Source organism: Lithobates pipiens, unplaced genomic scaffold (assembly GCF_037356315.1).
Source record: "Lithobates pipiens isolate NorthernLeopardFrog02 unplaced genomic scaffold, aLitPip1_a1.2 Scaffold_25, whole genome shotgun sequence".
Classification (NCBI taxonomy): Eukaryota; Metazoa; Chordata; class Amphibia; order Anura; family Ranidae; genus Lithobates; species Lithobates pipiens.
In genome coordinates, this window is record NW_027507787.1 from 26,360,429 (window position 1) to 26,382,464 (window position 22,036).

A 22,036-nucleotide genomic window follows, 5' to 3' on the forward strand; every position below is an offset into this window, starting at 1 on the left:
AAACATGCAACCTGTAAAAATTTTTTTTTAAACATCGCCTATGGAGATTTTTAAGGGTAAAAGTTTGTCGTCGTTCCACGAGCGGGCGCAATATTGAAGCATGACATGTTGGGTATCAATCTACTTGGCATAACATATTTCCCAATATGAAAAAGTATTGGGCTAACCTTACTGTTTTTAATTAAAAAACAGATTTTTTCCAAAAAAAGTGCGCTTGTAAGACCGCTGCAGAAATACAGTTTGACAAAGTATTGCAATGGCTGCCATTTTATTCTCTAGGGTGTTAGAAAAAAATGTATATAATGTTTGGGGGTTCTAAGTAATTTTCTAGCAAAAAAAAAATCTGATTTTAACTTGTAAACACCAAATCTCAAAACTAGGCTCTGTCCTTAAGTGGTTAATAAACCGCTTTCTCTTTATGATTTGTGCTGGCAATCCTGAGATTAGAATCCTCCTCCTCTTACAATTCTCTCCATACATCCAAATCATAAAGAGAAAGCTGGACATAGTGCTTTATCTTTTAAAACAACCAGTTTAACTGCTTGCCGTCCAGCGCACGGTATACGCCAGCGCAATGTCGCAGCTGTGCAAATGAGCATACTTGTACGTCCCCTTTAAATCGCAGGCTAGTGGGCACATGCCTGGGGTCTGTCCGCCTGTTTCTCGCGATCGTGACATGTAGAGGCAGAATGGAGAGATGCCTATGTAAACGAGGCATTTCCCTGTTCTGGCCTAGCAACATGACCGGGATCTCTGTCGTGTTTTAGTGAGCCCACCCCCCCCCTACAGTTAGAACACACTGAGGGAACACGTTTAACACCTTGATTGCCCGTAGTGTTTAACCCCTACCTTGCCAGTGTCATTTACACAGTAATCTGCATTTCTTTTTTTATAGCACAGATCGCCGCCATTACTAATATAACAAAAATAAATAAAATGCTATAAATCTACCCCCCATTTTGTAGACGCTATAACTTTTGCGCAAACCAATATACGCTTTATGAATTTTTTATTTACGAAAAATATGTAGCACACATCATCTGCCTAAACTGAGGAAGAAATTTTTTTTTATATATGATTTTATATATTTGGATATTTATTATGGCAAAAAGTTAAAAATATTGTGTGGGTTTTCTTTTTTTCCTTCAAAATTCTTTTTTTTTTTTTTTTTTATAGCGCAAAAGATAAAAACCACAGAGGTGATCAAATACCATCAAAATAAAGCTCTATTTGACTTTTCGTTTTGTTTGGGTGCAGCGTGGCACGACCACGCAATTGGCAGTTAAAGTGACAGTGCTGTATCGCAAAAAATGCTTTGGTCAGTAAGGGGGTAAATCCTTCCGGGGCTGATGTGGTTAAACATTGTCCAGCTTTCTCTTTTTATGATTTGGGCATATGGAGAGAATTGCAAGAGTAGGATTCTAATCTCAGGATTGCCAGCAGAGGAGTGAAGCGTCATAAAACACATCCCCAGAGGGGGAAAAAGCACATATAGAGGTTGGTCTTCTCCCCCAGGTGAGGGCACAGCAGATGAGGCGATTATACCTAATGCATGCGGATGATTGGAGCTCATAGTGATGAACACTAATTAAGGAGGCAGTCGCTTGGCTATGTAAGCACTAGATTTTTTTTTTTTTAATGAAAGATTGAGCATATGCAGGCAAATTTAATACCAAAGGACATGGTTTGATATATGCTGAGTTTGAAAATTGCTATGCAAACAGATTTAAAGGGATACTAGCACATTTACATTTGCAGGACAGCTTCTAGGGTTGTCCCGATACCACTTTTTTTTTAAGATCGAGTAAAACTACCGCTACTTTTTTTTTTTTTTTTCCCAAGTACTTTCCGATAATTTTCTTTTAATGTCATGTGACAGTTTTCAGATCACAATACAGATTAGGTGACACTGATATGCAGCACTGATGAGCACTGACTGATGGCTGAAACCGAAAATTGTTGGCAATGATAGATGCCACTGAAAGGTGTCTGGCACTGATAGGGGTGCTTATGGGAGTTGGGCACTGAAAAAAAGAAAATGAATGCAGCCATCACATCTAGGAAGTGGTAAGCTGCCATATTTTTGCTTTGGATTTAATACTGCTTTAGCCTGAATTCAGACCTGAAACAGAGCCAAAGACGCACAAGACCCTTCTACAGTGTGCTCCTCAGCCGCTCTAAGATGTGACACTCTCCTGTCGTCACTTGGATGTGGGTTGCACAAGTGTGAACCCGGCCTTAATGTTTTTGTTTCCTACAGGAGCGGGGAAAGCATTGCACCTGTTATCAGTGTCCTGTGTCCAGCTTTTGCAGACAAGCCTTGCAGCTTTGTCCGTACCTCCATACAGGCTGTCAGTTTGAAAACTGCATGGCTTGTGAATGAACAAGGGTGCTCATCTGGGCCTTCAAAGTTCATTCAGAACTGCAAACTATCTGCTGTGGTGCCTGAAGGTACTTGTGGTTCATTTACAGTCAGGAAACTTTGAATAAATGACATGGGTGGAGCTTGCAGAACTGCAAAATTTTTGAATTCAGACAGCGGGTGTGAGGAGAAGATCCTCTGTCTGCTGTCACACTTAGGGGGGATTGGGGTTGGGGCAGCAGGAGCTGGAACATGATACATTTAATATGGGTGGAAAATGTAACTTGTTCTAAAAGATGAGCTTGTCCATTAAATGTCCATTAAAAGTATCCTGAGCTATTGCGACATGCATACAAAAAAAAAAAAAAATATTTGGCAACAAGTTACCAAGCAAGATAAAAGTATGCTAATCTATTTTGCAGATAATTCTCAAATTCCTATCACGTGACAACCTAAACATGCGTCAAAGCTGATCATTTCCTCTATATCACTTCCCCTTTAAGTAATTTCCACTAAAAAAAAAAATACTTTCATGGGAATTTAACAAGCATTCTCTGCTTTTTCAACACTTTAGAAACGCAAGAAAAAAATTGCTGCAATCATGTCATAAAGACTATAGGCGCGTTTAATGAGCATTGCTTCGCCCTCAGACCATAACGTTCACAGGCGATTGGGCTAATTTGTGGTGTGTATTTATTTATTTTTTTCGGTTGTAAGAATTAAGTATGTCTGGCTTCTTTTGTGATGCATTCTGATTTATAATAGGTGAAATATGGGAAAAGTAACCAGTTGGATTCTTGATATTCATTTAGGGTCAGCGTTGTTGACAATATTAAATCCAGAGAAGGGTATCAAGAATTCTCAGGACGACATTCGCAGCAATTATTATTATTTTTTTTTTGTGGATTAGTTTCATTCTAGTGGGGAGATTGGAGAAATCATCACATCCCTAATAATGGTATAAGAATAGCAAACAAGAACCCTCTAGCACAGTGATGGTGAACCTTGGCACCCCAGATGTTTTGAAACTACATTTCCCATGATGCTCATGCACTCTGCAGTGTAGTGGAGCATCATGGGAAATGTAGTTCCAAAACATCTGGGGTGCCAAGGTTCGCCATCACTGCTCTAGCAGGACTTTAAAGAGGTGATCGCTCCAAAAATGCGTATGCAAGCAAGAAATATGTAAAATTTTAGTTTAGTGGTACAAATGTCTAATAGAGGAATTAATATATAGATAATTTGTATCTCAAGTTTACAAGTACAATATAACCACACGCAATCATAAACATTTAGTTTACATCGCTCTTGTGCAAGTGTACAGAGTGAAACTCTACGCGTTTTGAGGATGTCTTATTCCTCTTCATCAGGAGAAAGTGGTAAGAAGATTCATGATATCTACAATTCAAAAAATACCAATAAGTACAGAATATATGCATACAACTGTTTGAAAAACAGAAAATTCCTTTATCTACAGGCAAACACTTGATATATAGATTTAAGATTAAGATTAAAAACCATATCTACTGACCAGTTATGTGGAAACCAATAGCTTGAGTGTGAATTAAAGGATAAAAGACAAAACACAAGGAAGAGGAAGCTGCGCTGAGCTCCACGGTGTCCCAAAAGACAGGAGCACAACCGGCCAGACAGCAATGGATATCAAAGGGGGGAACAAAAGTGAGGAGAAGAGGCCCGACCTAAAGAAGAAAAGGGGGGTGGCTAGGATGTAGATCAGGGATATGCATTTAGTGGACCTCCAGCTGTTGCAAAACAAGTCCCATCATGCCTCTGGGTGTCATGCTTGTGGCTGTAAGGGTCTTGCTATGCCTCATGGGACTTGTAGTTCTGCAGCAGCTGTAGGTGCGCTAATTGCATATGCCTGATGTAGATGGTTCAAATCTATTAGTCATATAGAAGACATAGGTTAAAAGCGTAAAGCTCAATATTTAGGGAAAAGGCAGATGTCAAAAGGAACAGAATATATTCAGAAAAAAATGGATTGATAATATCCAAACCTACCTCACTTTGAAATAGATGGTATGCTGAGCTTGAAATATGCAGGTTGGAGAAAGGTAAGGGAAGGATAAAGTGCACCAAAATGTGACCCTAGGCCAGTACAGAGTTGGTATGGTGGCTGAATAACCACTTCAATACCAGGCACTTAGAAACCTTCCTGCCCAGACCAATTTTCAGCTTTCAGCGCTGTCGCTTTTTGAATGACAATTGCGCGGTCATGCTACACTGTACCCAAACAGAATTTTTATAATTTTGTTCCCACAAATAGAACTTTATTTTGGTGGTATTTTTTATCACCTCTGCAATTTTTTTTTTTGCACAACAAATAAAAGACCAAATGAAAAAAAAAAAAAAAAAGTTTTTTCTCAATTTTTTTTTTTTTAATAAGCACGTTTTCTTCAATGATGGGCACTGATATGGCTGCACTGATGGGCACCAATGAGGTGGTACTGATGAGGTTTGATCATTCTAAAAAATAGATATCAGTATACAAGGCAGAAAATGTCTAGAAGGAAATTCAGGAGTTGGATGAGCATTGCTGCTTTTCCAACAACCTAAAAGTATACATCCGAAACAAGCTTACCAAATATCTTGCCAGGGTGAGTGATAGCCAAGGATACAGAGCCAAGATCCTCACTTTTTGAAGAATGCAGCATAGACGAAGCAGCACGTGGACTGTTCTATACCTACCATGGGGATAGATGCGTCAGAAAAGTGGGAGGGGGGAACAAAAACCGCCACATCATTGAGCCAGATGGATGAAGATATCACAATCCATATTGTCAGAACGGAGTGAAAGAGGGTCTGGCATCCCCCAGTGGCTGAATGGACTGACAGCACAGTGCTTATTGATGATTACATCTGGGAAAACTTAGCAAGGAGGGTTTACAACCACTTTAATATCACTAGACACTAGATTGTTGGAGAATGCTGGAGTAGTGGTGACAAAAGAGCCTGAAATGGGATCGATGGTGAGCATGTGCCAATGTTTGTTCACAATCCTTTTAATGTCTTTGTTGATTTGAAAACCAAGTAATGATCTTGATTGGACCCGCATTTTTTGATAGTTTTTTTTTGTGAAATAAAAGATTGTGACGTGTATTGGCGCATACTCGCTTGAAAAGGGCCTTTAAACGTGTGGGGAATATCCCCGTGCCAGAAGTCTGATTTATTTTTTATTTTTTTTAGCATCTGCCTCATTTTTAAAGGTAGCGTCCTTTGTACAGTTATGCCTGATCCTCAGGTACTAACTATAAAGTATTGAAGTAACGATCTCGGGTGGAAGCGCTTGTAGAATACAATTATCCGCCGCAGGCTTACGGAAGAGACTACTCGTTATTAAACCATCACTGTCCTTGTGTATCTGGACATCAAGGAAAGTGATGGAGTCACTGTCATAATTCATAGTGAAATGTAAATTGAAAAGATTGTCGTCGATGGACTGAAAGGAGTGAGGTAGCTCAGAAGAGCCATTCCAGACCAGGAAAATATTGTCTCTATATCTGTACCAAAGCAGTATACAATCGTGGCATGCAGACATGTTTATCATACGTTCCCACTCCTCCAGGTATAGATTGGCGTAGGATGGTTAAATGGATAAAAAAAATTTGTACACATTTTCTTTAATTATATCAGTCCATAATTGATGTGCTGTAAACTATTACTTTTACCAACCGCTATAACATTCTTAGTTACCTTGACAGAACTCTTTAGATATTTATCCAAATATAATTGCTATGGGATTTCCGGCAGAAAGACTTGAAGGTGTATACCGAAACAATATAGACGATGTTGTAAGGTAAGTGTTTTTGTACTTCTAAATGCATGCAAATTGTGTGGTTCTAGAGAGTCTGTAGCAGTCAGGCTTTCTTCAAAAGGTTGTTTAAAAGGGGGAAAATGCCTGGCATGTTTGACCCTTTTTCCCCAATTGTCATATCTGAAAAAGTATATAAACCTTTATGGGTTGGTATGTCTACGTTTTGTTGGTGCTCCCTTCTCATCATATTGACCACAAAGTTGAATGTGGCTTTTAAATTCCATTTCTGCATTCAGCTCAAGTTTGAGTCTTAAAGAAGAACTCCATCTTTGCCTCCTTAACCACTTTCAGACCGGACCATTTTGCTGGTAAATGACCAGAGGTCTTTTTACAATTTGGCACTGCGCTGCTTTAACTGGTAATTGCGCGGTCATGCAATGTTGTACCCAAACAAAATTTGCGTCCTTTTCTTCCCACAAATAGAGCTTTCTTTTGATGGTATTTGATTGCCTCTGCGATTTTTATTTTTTGCGATATAAACGTAAAAAGACCGCAAATTTTGAAAAAAAATGATATTTTCTACTTTTTGTTATTAGAAAAATCCAATAAACTCAATTTTAGTCATACATTTAGGCCAAAATGTATTCAGCCACATGTCTTTGGTAAAAAAAAAGTCAATAATTGTATATTTATTGGTTTGCGCAAAAGTTGTCACATCTACAAACTAAGGTACGTTTTCTGGAATTTACGCAGCTTTTAGTTTACGACTGCCTATCTCATTTCTTGAGGTGCTAAAATGACAGGGCAGTACAAAACCCCCCCAAATGACCCCATTTTGGAAAGTAGACCCCCTAAGGAAATTGATAAGAGGCATGTTGAGCCCATTGAATATTTTATTTTTTTGCCTCAAGCGATTGAATAATGACAAAAAAAAAATTTTTTTTTTTTTTTTACACAAAGTTGTCACTAAATGATATATTGCTCACACATGCTATGGGCGTATGTGAAATGACACCCCAAAATAAATTCTGCTGCTTCTCCTGAGTACGGGGATACCACATATGTGGGACTTTTTGGGAGCCTAGCCGCGTACAGGGCCCCGAAAACCAAGCACCGCCTTCAGGCTTTCTAAGGGCGTAAATTTTTGATTTCACGCCTCACTACCTATTACAGTTTTGAAGGCCATAAAATGCCAAGATGGCACAAAACCCCCACAAATGACCCCATTTTAGAAAGTAGACACCCCAAGCTATTTGCTGAGAGGCATGTTGAGTCCATGGAATATTTTATATTTTGCCACAAGTTGCGGGAAAATTACAAACTTTTTTTTTTTTTTTTTTTTTTTCACAAAGTTGTCACTAAATGATATATTGCTCATGCATGCCATGGGCATATGTGAAATGACACCCCAAAATAAATTCTGCTGCTTCTCCTGAGTACGGGGATACCACATATGTGGGACTTTTTGGGAGCCTAGCCGCGTACGGGGCCCCGAAAACCAAGCACCGCCTTCAGGCTTTCTAAGGGCGTAATTTTTTGAGTTCACTTCTCACTACCTATTACAGTTTTGAAGGCCATAAAATGCCAAGATGGCACAAAACCCCCACAAATGACCCCATTTTAGAAAGTAGACACCCCAAGCTATTTGCTGAGAGGCATGTTGAGTCCATGGAATATTTTATATTTTGCCACAAGTTGCGGGAAAATTACAAACTTTTTTTTTTTTTTTTTTTTTTTTCACAAAGTTGTCACTAAATGATATATTGCTCATGCATGCCATGGGCATATGTGAAATGACACCCCAAAATAAATTCTGCTGCTTCTCCTGAGTACGGGGATACCACATATGTGGGACTTTTTGGGAGCCTAGCCGCGTACGGGGCCCCGAAAACCAAGCACCGCCTTCAGGCTTTCTAAGGGCGTAATTTTTTGAGTTCACTTCTCACTACCTATTACAGTTTTGAAGGCCATAAAATGCCAAGATGGCACAAAACCCCCACAAATGACCCCATTTTAGAAAGTAGACACCCCAAGCTATTTGCTGAGAGGCATGTTGAGTCCATGGAATATTTTATATTTTGCCACAAGTTGCGGGAAAATTACAAACTTTTTTTTTTTTTCACAAAGTTGTCACTAAATGATATATTGCTCACGCATGCCATGGGCATATGTGAAATGACACCCCAAAATAAATTCTGCTGCTTCTCCTGAGTACGGGGATACCACATATGTGGGACTTTTTGGGAGCCTAGCCGCGTACGGGGCCCCAAAAACCAAGCACCGCCTTCAGGCTTTCTAAGGGCGTTACAGTTTTGAAGGCCATAAAATGCCAAGATGGCACAAACCCCCCCCCCCCCAAATGACCCCATTTTAGAAAGTAGACACCCCTAAATTTAGGGGTACACTAGTGAGACTAGGTAATAAATGGCGGGTGCCCTGAAACTATAAAAAAATAACTAACCAACCAGCGTCACCTGTAACAGTTATATGGTGATCACTGGTGAAAGGGTTAACTAGGGGGCAATCAGGGGGCTTTATGCGGTAGTATATGGGGGTCCCTGGCGCTATAAAAAGCTGCGGCGAACCTAAATACCTACCTGCCTAACTAGCGTCACCTGTGACACTAATACAGCGATCAGAAAAACGATCGCTTATTAGGCTGGGTTCACACTGGAGCGATGCGGGAACGCCACGAATGCGCGGCGGGTTCCCGCATCGCATGCCTCCCGGCGGCAGTTCACACTGCCCTATGCGAACTGCTGGGAGTGTCAGTGAAATGTTAATGACACCCCCAGATCAGTTCGCATATCGCAGTGCGATCTGCAAACTTGGATCGCATGGTGTGAACACCCATGCGATCCGATTCTGCTGCGGACCAAAAAAAGGGTCCCGTGCGAGTTTGCGGCGGGTGCGGCGGGTGCGACACGAATTCAGCCATACTATCTGTATAGCTGAACTCGAATCGCACAGAGATCGGATGTGATTTGCACTGCAGTGCGGTGCGAATCACATCCGTTCTCATAAACCGCTGCAATGTGAACCCAGCCTTAGTGACACTGGCGACGGGGGGTGATCACGGGGTTAAACCTTTATTGGGGGGGTTAGGGGGGTACCTTAGAACTAAAGGGGGCTAACCCTAACTGCCCTAACAGTTATTAGTCACAAATGACACCTGCCGGGTGATCAGGGGGTTAAACCTTTATTAGGTAATAAATGGCGGGTGCCCTGAAACTATAAAAAAATAACTAACCAACCAGCGTCACCTGTAACAGTTATATGGTGATCACTGGTGAAAGGGTTAACTAGGGGGCAATCAGGGGGCTTTATGCGGTAGTATATGGGGGTCCCTAGCGCTATAAAAAGCTGCGGCGAACCTAAATACCTACCTGCCTAACTAGCGTCACCTGTGACACTAATACGGCGATCAGAAAAATGATCGCTTATTAGGCTGGGTTCACACTGGAGCGATGCGGAAACGCCGCGAATCCGCGGCGGGTTCCCGCATCGCATGCCTCCCGGCGGCAGTTCACACTGCCCTATGCGAACTGCTGGGAGTGTCAGTGAAATGTTACTGACACCCCCAGATCAGTTCGCATATCGCAGTGCGATCTGCAAACTCGGATCGCATGGTGTGAACACCCATGCGATCCGATTCTGCTGCGGGCCAAAAAAAGGGTCCCGTGCGAATTTGCGGCGGGTGCGGCGGGTGCGGCGGGTGCGGCGAATGGCTGAACTCGAATCGCACAGAGATCGGATGTGATTTGCACTGCAGTGCGGTGCGAATCACATTCGTTCTCATAAACCGCTGCAATGTGAACCCAGCCTTAGTGACACTGGCGACGGGGGGTGATCACGGGGTTAAACCTTTATTGGGGGGGTTAGGGGGGTACATTAGAACTAAAGGGGGCTAACCCTAACTGCCCTAACAGTTATTACAGTCACAAATGACACCAATGCAAAAAAAAAAAAAAAAAAATGACATTGGTGTCACTGTGACTGGGGGGCAGGGGTAATTGGGGGGGTGATCGGGGGGTAAAGGGGGGGTGTGAGTGTGCCTGGCATGTTCTACTGTGTGTGGGATGTGTTGGTGCAACTCACTGATCCGCTCTCCTCCGTGTCGGAACGAAAAATACCGACACGGAGGAGAGAATACATCACTTCCTCTCCTGTGTTTACATTACAGGAGAGGAAGTGATGTCACCGGGGATTTCCATTCGTCGGGAGCGATCGCGAGGGGGTGGCCATGAATGAATGGCCGTCCCCTCGTCCGGGATCGCTCCCGAACGAAAACCGACCGCCGCAGGCACCGGGCGGGGGCCCGATCGGGCCCCCGACCCGCGGGAGGCAAATCACGTACATGTATGTGATTATGCCTGCCTGTGCCATTCTGCCGACGTACATCGGCGTGAGGCGGTCGGCAAGTGGTTAAAACAGATGTGTTTTGTTTGTGAGTGAATCCCAGCCACACTGTCCGTTTTATGTGTAACTTACCTCAGTTAGCTGCATATAGCAGGTTTCTGTGTCTGATAGCACTCCTCCTTCTGGCTGAATTTCAAAGTTCTGACTTCCTGTTGTCTTCCTTTTCCATTCCTGATACTATATGTCCCATGATCCTTTGAGCCTCTGTAGCTTCAGGGTGGGCTGTTGGAGTCACTAGTACCAGTTCTGGAAGTTTATGTGGGTGGGTCCTAGGGTTACAATGGTTGTTTCTGGACCTTCATATGGGTGCAGAAAGGTGTAAATGTCATTCTTCCTGTGGTATTCCCAATATGCAGCATGCCAAAGAATAATGGCTTACTGCAATACCATCCCATAGCCATACAGAAGAAGGGCTATGGGATGGTATTATAAAGGTGTTTCCTTAATATGTAAATGAAAAGGGTTCTGGGAGGACAGGATCTGAGGGGTGGGGCACTGCCTGTTCACACTGGGCAGGATTCAATTCTAATTGAGAATTATTAGAACTATTAGAACTATTCAGTCCTGCCCAGCAGCAGCAAAACTAGCTTTCAGAACAGGCTGTGTTTGAAGGGGGTTTCCTTCTTGAATAATGCTATGATCTGTAAGGCAGGACTTGGGATGTTTGGACTCTTCACCTAGGTGTGACTGGGTGGGATTGAAAGCTAATTCGGATGTATTCCATCCCACACACCATCAGAGCTATGAAGGAAGTTACATAGTTTGCAGATTCTGAAAGACTACAAAAGGGAGTGTACAGACTCTAGCTGCTTGTGGAAGGGATAGTGTATCAGCAGGTTATACAGTGTGTCCAGTACACAAAGCCACAGCTAAGCCCAGAATATCAGGGGATCTGTAGACATCAGAGCAATACGATTAGAGGTATGACCTCTGCTGGGATTGGTCATTCAGTTCTAGTGAAAAAGTTGGAGTTCAACTGTAACGCATACCTAAACAAAAATGTAATGTATTTCAGCTAACCAATCCTTAAATTTAGTAGGTTTTTTTTTTTTTTTTTTTTGTTCCTTTCAGCTATTGGTCCAGTCAGTAACAGACTTCTAAGGATGGCTGTGCTTGGTGGAGGAGCAAAGAAGCCACCACTAGACAGCTTCATTGTCAGCTTTTGGAGAGAGTAGTGTTATTAGAGTTGTGATATATTAGAAGATTTCAATGGACTTGACTAACGTGGTAAAGCTTAACTTCAGCTAATGCTTTTTTGATGCCTATCTGATGGCATTGGGAAAGTGGACTTGCGCTGATCAGCCATAACTTTATGACCACCCATCTATTATTGAGTAGGGCCCCATTTTGCCACCAAAATGGCCCTGACCTATCACAACATGGCCATTAGACCTCTGAAGGATATGCTGTGCTATCGGTCACCAATGGTCAGTAGCAAATCTTTTAAGACCTGTAAGTTGCAGGTTGGGGTCTCCATAGATTGGACTTGTTTTTCCAGCAAATCCCACAGATGCTCGATGGACTGAGATATGGAGAATTTGGAGGCCAGGCCAACAGACTGAACTCGTTGCGTACCTTGAACCATTCTTGCAGTATGACGGGGTGCTATAGCCTGCTGAAAGAGGCCACTGCCTTCAGGGAATATTTCCATTAAGAGGTGTACTTGGTTATAAGCCATGTTTAGGTAGGTGGTATGTGTCAAGTAACATCCACATGAATGGCAGGACCCAAGGTCTCCCAGCAAAACATTGCCCAAAGCATCATACTGTGTTCCGCTGACTTGCCTTGGTCCCCTAGTGCAACCTGGTGCCGCTTCTTCTTGACACACGCACTTGCCCCATCCACATGATCCACTCCAAAGACATGCTGGTAGGTTAATTAAAGGAAAAAAAATTGGCCTTAATATGTGTGTATGTGTATGTCAATGTTGTATGTGTTTGTAAGCGTGTCAGGACCTTACGGGGTAAAGGACCACGCAAAGCCGCAGATGGACTCTGGTGGCAGGAAAGCGCCCTGAAGCGATTCAGTTCACATAGGTAGCGCTATACAAGTCATTCATTCATTCAAGAGAAAATGTTGTTCATCACACTAGGCCACCTTCTTCCATTGCCCCGTGGTCCAATTCTGATGCTTACACGCCCATTGTAGGCACTTTTGGCTTTGGACATGGGTCCGCATGAGCACCCTGAGCGCTCTGTTGCTATGCAGCCCCATTTACAACAAACTGCAATGCCCATTTTTCAGCTTTCAACACATCTTGAGGGGCAATGTTTACTTGTCGCCTAACATCCCACCCATTTTTCAGCTGCCATTGTGTTGAGATCATTTATATTTACTTAACCCATCAGTGGTCATAAAGTTATTGCTGATTTGTATCTGAGCAAAGAGCAGCGGGAGGAGCTCAATGGTGTGCTGGTGTCCTCATTTTTACATTTCTCGCTGGCCCAGTGTGGTGATCAAGCAGAGAGTCAACCTGCCTATGCTGCCTGGTAGGGCTTTGTAAATCAAATGGCTGAAAAGAAATGCAGAACCTTTTGACAGATCAAATCACTTTTTATAATGTGTTTCAGCTGTGATTAGCTAATTGCTTGGATTTCAACTATAATCGGTTCATTTTAAAAGTGCCTCTCTTCACTCGTGTTATCTCTCTCTCTCTTCCAGCTCATCATATCCTTTTTTCACCATATTAGGGAACACTGACACAGCAGTTCTCACACTAGGCCAGCTTGCAGGGTTGGAAAGATATAAACAATGTTAGCTTGTTGCAGACTGCATATTTGCATTCATAAATGGATTAATCTGTGCACACACTTATCTAGTACACATTTGGAAGGTAATGAGTATATTGAGACTGTTTATCATAACTGATTTGTTTTTTGCTATTGCACATTCGTGGATATGTTGTAGCTCCACTTTTTTTTTTTTTTTTTATTTTTTTTTTTTTTGCTTGGTGTATGCTTTTTAACCAAATGGCTACAAGTGAACTAAATGTGACCCAGATTGCATTGTCTAAACAATTTCCTTCATTTTCTAACAGGATGTGTAGCTACACAAAGGCACCAAAATGCCATCCATGGTAAATCGCGTCATTAGGCTGGTGGTTCCTGCATGCCTTTGTTCTATCTATAATCAAATTAGGTGCAGTTAGAAGAACGTTGTCTCGGTTATGAATACGTAGTCTTATTTTGTTGTGTGCTGGGAATAATGTTTGTATTGGGGTTTTCTATTCCAGCCCAAAGTTCTAGAATCTCTTACCTTTTTTACAGTTCCAGTAACTGACATTCACCTTGAATCCTGGTTTACTGCAATTGAGAGCAGCACTAATTTGTACTTGTGCTTATATGCACTGTAGCCATTGTTCTACGTAACCATACTTAATATCCTTTGTGTATGGGATTGAATTGCAGTGTCTGGAATAAGAATAGTCATTGTTGCCCTGCTGGAAGCCAGTAACTGATCTTTTTGTTGGTTTAATAAACTAATTTGAAAACTTTTTGTTCATTTTCATAACTGTAACTAATGGTGGTAATTTATCAAAACTTGAGCAGATAGCAGATGGACAGCTGTGCGTAGTAACCAATCAGCTTGTTAAAGCAGAAATAAATCCTCCTATTACTTTACAGCCAAGGAAACCGGCTTCTTAGCCTGTTTGATCTATAGTTGCCATGGAGAGTACAAGCAACTGTGATGGCTTCATTCATGGCATGCCTTGAATGTAGCTGTTGGGGAAACAAAATCAATGGGTTTAGTTCTGCTTTGAAAATGAAAGATAGAAGCAGATTGGTTGCCATGCATTGTGGCTGCTAGTTATGATACATTTCCCTCAATATGTTTAACTGCTTCAATACTGGGTACTTTCACCCCCTTCCTTACCAGGCCAATTTTCAGATTTCAGTGCTGTCACACTTTGACAATTGCGCGGTCATGCAATTTTTATAATTTTCTTCCCACAAAGATCTTCCTTTTGGTACTGTTTAATCACCACTGGGTTTTTAGTAAATTTTTTTTGCTAAAAAAAAGGCCAAAAAGTTTGTCTTGGGTTCTGCCAGTAAATTTGTTAAATAAGTAATTTTTCTCCTTCACTGATGTGCATTGATTGGTGTCACTGATGGGCACCTGTGGGTGTCTTCCTTCATAATCTGTGCACTGATTACCTGTACAATCTCTGCTGTGAGGAGATGCTGCTGATTGTGAGGAGAGCAGAAAAATGCCACTAACGTGTTTACATGTAATTGGACACAGCCGATCACATGGTTAAAGAGCCATGTCATTGGCTCTCGACCCAGATCGAGGTCGCGCCAGCGGGAGGTAAATAAGGTGTTATTAAAGTGGTTTGGTACCTAAAAATGAAAGTTCATGTTATTAAAATCAACAGATAGCATACTTACCTAAACGAACCCTGAAAAAAAAAAATATTATTTACTTACCTTTTATTTCTGATGTTTCAGCTGACTTCCGGGTTGTCCTCCCGTGGGAGTAGGCGTGGCTATCGTCCTCGCAATGGTCCCTGGGATTTCCCAAGAATCCATGGGGGTGTAGTGTCACATTATGCTGCCTATCACAGGATGCTGCGGAAGTGACGTTTCCGCCAGAAATTGCGTACTGCGCATGCGCCGTGCGTTCCAAACGCTAGCGCCGTGCGTTCCAACATATGTTCGGCAATACAGTTAAGCAAAAGCATCACAGAAAGTTACGGAAGTGACATTTAACTTTTGAACCAGCGAAACCATCACATAATGTTACGGAAGTGACTGTGCAGACAACACAAACACTGGGCGTTACAACACCAATACTTCCCTTGTTACCTCGTATCAGTTTTTAAATAACCATGCTGAGCTACGTGTGCTGTTAGGTTCTGGATTGCTGGGCCTTGTAGTGCCTATGCTGAGCTACGTGCGGTCTTCGGTTATGGAGTGCTGGGACTTGTAGTGCCTATGCTGAGCTACGTGCAGTCTTAGGTTCTGCATTGCTGGGACTTGTAGTGCCTATCCTGAGCTACGTGCGGTCTTAGGTTATGGAGTGCTGGGACTTGTAGTGCCTATGCTGAGCTACGTGCGGTGTAGTGTCACATTTTGCTGCCTATCACAGGATGCTGCGGAAGTGACGTTGCCGCCAGAAATTGCGTACTGCGCATGCGCGATGCGTTCCAAACACTCGCGCCGTGCGTTCCAACATAGTTTCGGCAATACAGTTCAGCGGAGCCATCACATAATGTTACGGAAGTGATGTTACACACAACACAAACACTGGGCCGTTCGTTACAACACTAATACTTCCCTTGTTACCTAGTAGGTTTTGCATTGCTGGGACTTGTAGTGCCTATCCTGAGCTACATGCTTCAATGTTCAGTGTCCTCATCCCTATCCCCGAGCTTTAATGTTCAGTGTCCTCATCCCTATACCCCTGCTTCAATGTTCACTGAACATTGAAGCTCGGGGATAGGGATGAGGACACTGAACATTGAAGCATGTAGCTCAGGATAGGCACTACAAGTCCCAGCAATGCAAAACCTACTAGGTAACAAGGGAAGTATTAGTGTTGTAACGAACGGCCCAGTGTTTGTGTTGTGTGTAACATCACTTCTGTAACATTATGTGATGGTTCCGCTGAACTGTATTGCCGAAACTATGTTGGAACGCACGGCGCGAGTGTTTGGAACACATCGCGCATGCGCAGTACGCAATTTCTGGCGGCAACGTCACTTCCGCAGCATCCTGTGATAGGCAGCAAAATGTGACACTACACCGCACGTAGCTCAGCATAGGCACTACAAGTCCCAGCACTCCATAACCGAAGACCGCACGTAGCTCAGCATAGGCACTACAAGTCCCAGCAATCCAGAACCTAAAACTGCACGTAGCTCAGCATAGGCACTACAAGTCCCAGCACTCCATAACCTAAGACGGCACGTAGCTCAGCATAGGCACTACAAGTCCCAGCAATCCAGAACCTAACAGCACACGTAGCTCAGCATGGTTATTTAAAAACTGATACGAGGTAACAAGGGAAGTATTGGTGTTGTAACGCCCAGTGTTTGTGTTGTCTGCACAGTCACTTCCGTAACATTATGTGATGGTTTCGCTGGTTCAAAAGTTAAACGTCACTTCCGTAACATTCTGTGATGCTTTTGCTTAACTGTATTGCCGAACATATGTTGGAACGCACGGCGCTAGCGTTTGGAACGCACGGCGCATGCGCAGTACGCAATTTCTGGCGGAAACGTCACTTCCGCAGCATCCTGTGATAGGCAGCATAATGTGACACTACAGGGGACAATGAAAGTTTTTCCTTCCTTGTCACTGCTCTCACTGAGCATGTGCAAGATGGAGCGGAGCATGCTGGGAGCCAGACGTCATCATATACCAGGAAGTAAATGCCTGTGGGCTTCAGACGCCCACAGTTAAAATGGAAAACGCCAGAGCAGGTTTTTATAAGTCATCCTGAGGAAAAGATTTGTCGCGCCGGGGGTCAAATAAACGCCGGACGTGGATGCCAATCGAAGGTAGCACTCGCCCACCAGTGAGACAGGTAAGAAAAAAATAAAAAAAAGAGTGGAATCACAGGTTCAGCTGTTTATTTTAAATAACAAACCATGTTTATACTTACGTGCTCTGCTCATTGGTTTTGCACAGAGCAGCCCAGATCCTCGCCTTCTTGTACTGTTGAAAGCTCACTCCAAAGCCCTAATCTCTGCTTCCATAAGACATGCAGAGCCGTTGCTTGGCCTTGTCACCCACCACCCACTTTCTCCTCATTGGCTCCCTAGCTGTGATTGACAGCAGTGGGAGCCAATGGCTCTAGGCCATTGAGGAGTCCCATGGACAGCCAATGCTCTTGTGCACAATGCTGGATCGAGAGGGAGCCAAGGTAAGCATTAGTGGGGTTGTGGTGCAGAACGGCAAACAGAAGGGTTGGTCTTTTACTTTGATGTATTAAGGAAAACCTTCAGCCTTTACAATCACTTTAATAAATCTGTTTCTGATAATCGGCCAAAAAAACCTGTCCCTTTTGCTCTGGAGCTTAAACATGGTTTGGATCCCTGCTTCCTACAGGAGGAGGGAGCTTTGTTCTTACAAGAGAACCTGTTGCTTTGCCTTAAATGGGCAAATTGGTGGTGTTTGGTTAAAGTATGTTTGTACCAAGTAACTTGACAGTTGCTACTACATTTTTCAGACAGACCCCAGATTAGGTGTTCAAGCTTTTTTAAGCAGGGAATTCATTCACTTCTCAGAGCTTATGGGCCCTCAGCCCATGTATTTTGTGCGATTAGCAATTTAAAGCATATCCTAGCAAGGCTTGCAAACCAGTAGGCTTTTCATTTTAGCTCTTTGGGTGAAGAACCTTTTCTTTAAGATCATATTCCATCCAATGTACACGCTCAGGGTCCAGCCAAGGGACCCAGGCTTTTTTCTTATTGCCAGTGCTATGAAGTCTGGGGAGGTGAATGCATCCGAATTTGAGGGCTGTTATGTGGTTTTACATTTTTGTCAGGAAAGGGAATTGGGTTGGGGATTTTGAGTCGTCCTCTCTCAATTGTAGGAGAAACTACCTTCAGATTATGGCATTGCATGCAAGTTGCTGTATAATACATGAATATACGCTTATTCTCATAGTTTTAGCATTTCTACATGACCTTCATGTACATGCTCTACATCGGGAAAATGCAATTAGCGGACCTCCAGCTGTTGCAAAACTACAAGCCCCATCATGCCTCTGCCTCTGGGTGTCAGGCTTTTGGCTGTCAGTCTTGCTATGCCTCATGGGACTTGTAGTTCTGCAACAGCTGGAGGTCTGCTAATTGCATATCCCTGCTCTACATCAACTTTAGTGGTTATCAGTCACCGGTAAAGAAAAGCTTTGAGGTGATGAAACAGATACAGCAGTGTGGAGGTGGTGGGCCTAGTGTCTAGACAGGAGCGGGGGTGTACAGCAACACAATTGAGAATACCCCAGTCATCTCTGAGGAGGAGGAAGTTCTGCTGTTTTAAATTAACAGCTTCATGGTCAGAGTGAAGTTGTTACCTTCATAGACCAAAAATTACTGCTGCCAGGGGCATACCGTATATACTCGAGTATAGGCCGACCCGAGTATAAGCCGAGGCCCCCAATTTACCCCCAAAAAACTGGAAAACTTATTGACTCGTGTATAAGCCGAGGGTGAGACATGGCTGTCCATCCCTGTGTGTCCGTCCATCCCTGTGTGTGTGTCCGTCCATCCATCCCTGTGTGTGTGTCCATCCATCCATCCATCCCTGTGTGTGTATCCATCCATCCATCCCTGTGTGTGTGTGTGTGTGTGTGTGTGTGTATCCATCCATCCATCCATCCATCCATCCCTGTGTGTGTGTGTGTGTGTGTATCCATCCATCCATCCATCCATGTGTGTGTGTGTGTGTGTGTGTGTGTGTGTGTCCGTGCAGCCTTGTGTGTGTGTCCAGCCTACCTGTGTCCCAAGCCTCCGTCCCGAGCCGCCGTCGTCCCGAGCCTCCTCCGTCCCGTGCCGTGCCTCCTCCGTCCCGTGCCGTGCCTCCCCCGTGCCGTGCCTCCTCCGTCCCGTGTCTCCTCCGTCCCGTGCCGTGCCGTGCCTCCTCCGTCCCGTGCCGATGGATCGCCGCTCTTCTCGGCGGCCATTCTACAATTCAAAATTCCGCCTCCGCCTGTGATAGGCGGAACACTCAATTTCCCAGCAGCCTGTGTTCCGCCTATCACAGACATCCTCTCATACTCGTCCGTAGTATGAGAATGAGCGGATGTCCGTGATAGGCGGAACACTGACTGCTGGGAAATTCAGTGTTCCGCCTATCACAGGCGGAGGCGGAGAAGGAGGCGCGGCTTTTGAAAATTAATGTCCGCCGTCTGTCTGCTCGATACGCTGATCGAGCAGTCAGACAGCGGCGACTCGAGTATAAGCCGAGGGGGCACTTTCAGCCTCAAAAAAGAGGCTGAAAATCTCGGCTTATACTCGAGTATATACGGTAGGTTGCCTATGCCATTGAAACGCTAAGGGCCTAGTAGAAATGAACCTTATAATGAACTTTAAAACCTTTTTAAAATAGAGTGCACAGTATTGGCTTGTCATTTTTGTTCTCACCCATTGCTTTACTATTGTGTAGATATTTTGGGGCCTATTTATTTTATTTTAATTATGTAAAAATATTAACTCTCATAATGTTTTTTTCATACCCATCCAGGCAGTTTCTTTACGAATTTTCCACTTTATTACATCAAAGATGACAAAATATACTGTATAGATATTACCAGCTTATTAAAGGCTCAATGTTGTTTTTTTTTTTTGTTTTTAAACCTTTTTATGCATTCTATTCATGAAGGTAAAAAAACCTGTGTGCTGCAGCCTCCCTATATTTACCTAAGCCCCATCGCGATCCAGTGATGTGCACGAGATCCTTGGCTCTCTGGGGACTCCCTCCTCTTTGGCTGAGACGGCAGTGGGAGCCATTCGCTTCCATTGCTGTCTATCACAGCCAGTGAGCCAATGAGAAGAGAGGGGGCGAAGCCGAGCTGTGGCTGTGTCTCTGAATGGACATGCAGAGCAGTGGCTCAGGTGCTAGCCTGCTTGGGTGCCCTCACTGCAGTCTGTTTAGCTCTGGGGCACTTGGCAGGAGGGAGAGGGCAGGAGCGCCGTTGGGGGACCTGAGAAGAGGAGGTTCAGTAAGTGTGACATGTTTTTTATAAAAAAAAAAAAAAAAAAAACTTGCCTTTAGTATCACTTTAACCACTTCAGCCCCAGAAGATTTTACCCCCTTCCTAAACCAGGGCAATTTAGAATAAGCTGTCAGGTTAGTAAAACAGCGATATCGGAACCAATTCAGTCACAGTTTGTAGTGTACATAGATTTGCAAAACAATGGGATAAAGGAAGTCTTCCTGAACTTTGTTTTATCTCTCGTTGTTACTATGGCATTGTGTGAATGCATCAATGCAGAGCTTGGATTCATTGAATCAGTCTACCAAAAATGTAAATATTGCAGAATATATCCTCATGCAACAGAACTAAACTTCATTTCATGCTTAAACTAAATTATGTATGTATCCTAAATAGAAAACTATTGTAGGTTTTTACTGTAAAAGCATTTTATTTAAAATTTGATACACACACACGTATATAATTAATTTTTTTTATCCACGTTGCTTATGTATAATAAAATGTAGGAAAGCTATTCATAATGATACCCATGCTTTTTTGTCCTTGCATACAAAAAGTATATCATGGGGCAGTACAAAGGTTTCTTACAGCCACCAGTCAAAATCAGATCTTGGAGGTTTGAATCTGTTGCAGCGAGCAGAGAGTGACGTTACAAAGGTTCCAGGACACAGACCCTCTTACCACAAGCTATGTGCAGGCTGACTTTAGTGGGTTACACAGAGCTTTGAAATGACTTTGACCATGGTACAGTTGTATTAGCAGTTCCCTTCTTGGTTTGACTGGTTTCTGCAATTGTTCTTTTAAAGTTAAACTATCCAAAACGATAAAAAGCTTTGCGTTTAGAGAGGGGAGGGATTACAATAGAATGCCTGTCAGTTTTTATCATTTGGTCCCCTGATAAATTCATTGCCCCTCTCAATTTATCCCATTTACCTTTATCATTGAAAGTGAAAGTAATAGAAAATCCCACATTTTTAATTGTCCCTAGAAAAGCAAGAAGGGAAATCTTCTTCAGATGGGGACACTAGTTCTGGTGACCTGGGGAATCCCCAAGGAATTCCCTTAATTTGCAGGGATTTGCTCCCACTTCCTGTTTGGCTATGGGACAGGAAGTGAAGGGGAATTTCCCCAATGGGACACAAATGGCTAAAAGAAAAAAAAAAACACTAACAGGGATTATTACTAGGGATGCACCGAATGGGTTTTTTGGTGCCGAAACCGAAAATGAAAAATACACTAGGCCGAAAACCGAAACCGATACCGAAACAGCACCGATACCGAAAATGACTGTTTTCAAAAAATATTTTTATACAGGAGATGGTCAGAGACTGGGGACATGGTACAGGAGGTGGTCAGAGGCTGGGGACATGGTACAGGAGGTGGTCAGAGGCTGGCGACCTGATAAGAGATAAGTGCAGCCAGTGTTGCCCCCTGTGATGCAGCCAGTGTGTGTTGCCCCCTGTGATGCAGCCAGTGTGTGTTGCCCCCTGTGATGCAGCCAGTGTGTGTTGCCCCCTGTGATGCAGCCAGTGTGTGTTGCCCCCTGTGATGCAGCCAGTGTGTGTTGCCCCCTGTGATGCAGCCAGTGTGTGTTGCCCCCTGTGATGCAGCCAGTGTGTGTTGCCCCTGTGATGCAGCCAGTGTGTGTTGCCCCCTGTGATGCAGCCAGTGTGTGTTGCCCCTGTGATGCAGCCAGTGTGTGTTGCCCCCTGTGATGCAGCCAGTGTGTGTTGCCCCCTGTGATGCAGCCAGTGTGTGTTGCCCCCTGTGATGCAGCCAGTGTGTGTGGCCCCCTGTGATGCAGCCAGTGTGTGTGC

At 43.5% G+C, this 22,036-nt stretch overlaps 1 protein-coding gene across 1 annotated transcript in view; it reads left to right on the forward strand.

The window, feature by feature from the left end:
• Positions 1-22,036, forward strand: part of PTEN (phosphatase and tensin homolog) — a 123,511-nt gene that overhangs the window by 40,037 nt on the left and 61,438 nt on the right. The window contains exon 2 of the mRNA XM_077454166.1: positions 6,095-6,179. Coding sequence (XP_077310292.1) covers positions 6,095-6,179 — 85 coding nt within the window. The remainder of the gene's footprint in view (positions 1-6,094; positions 6,180-22,036) is intronic.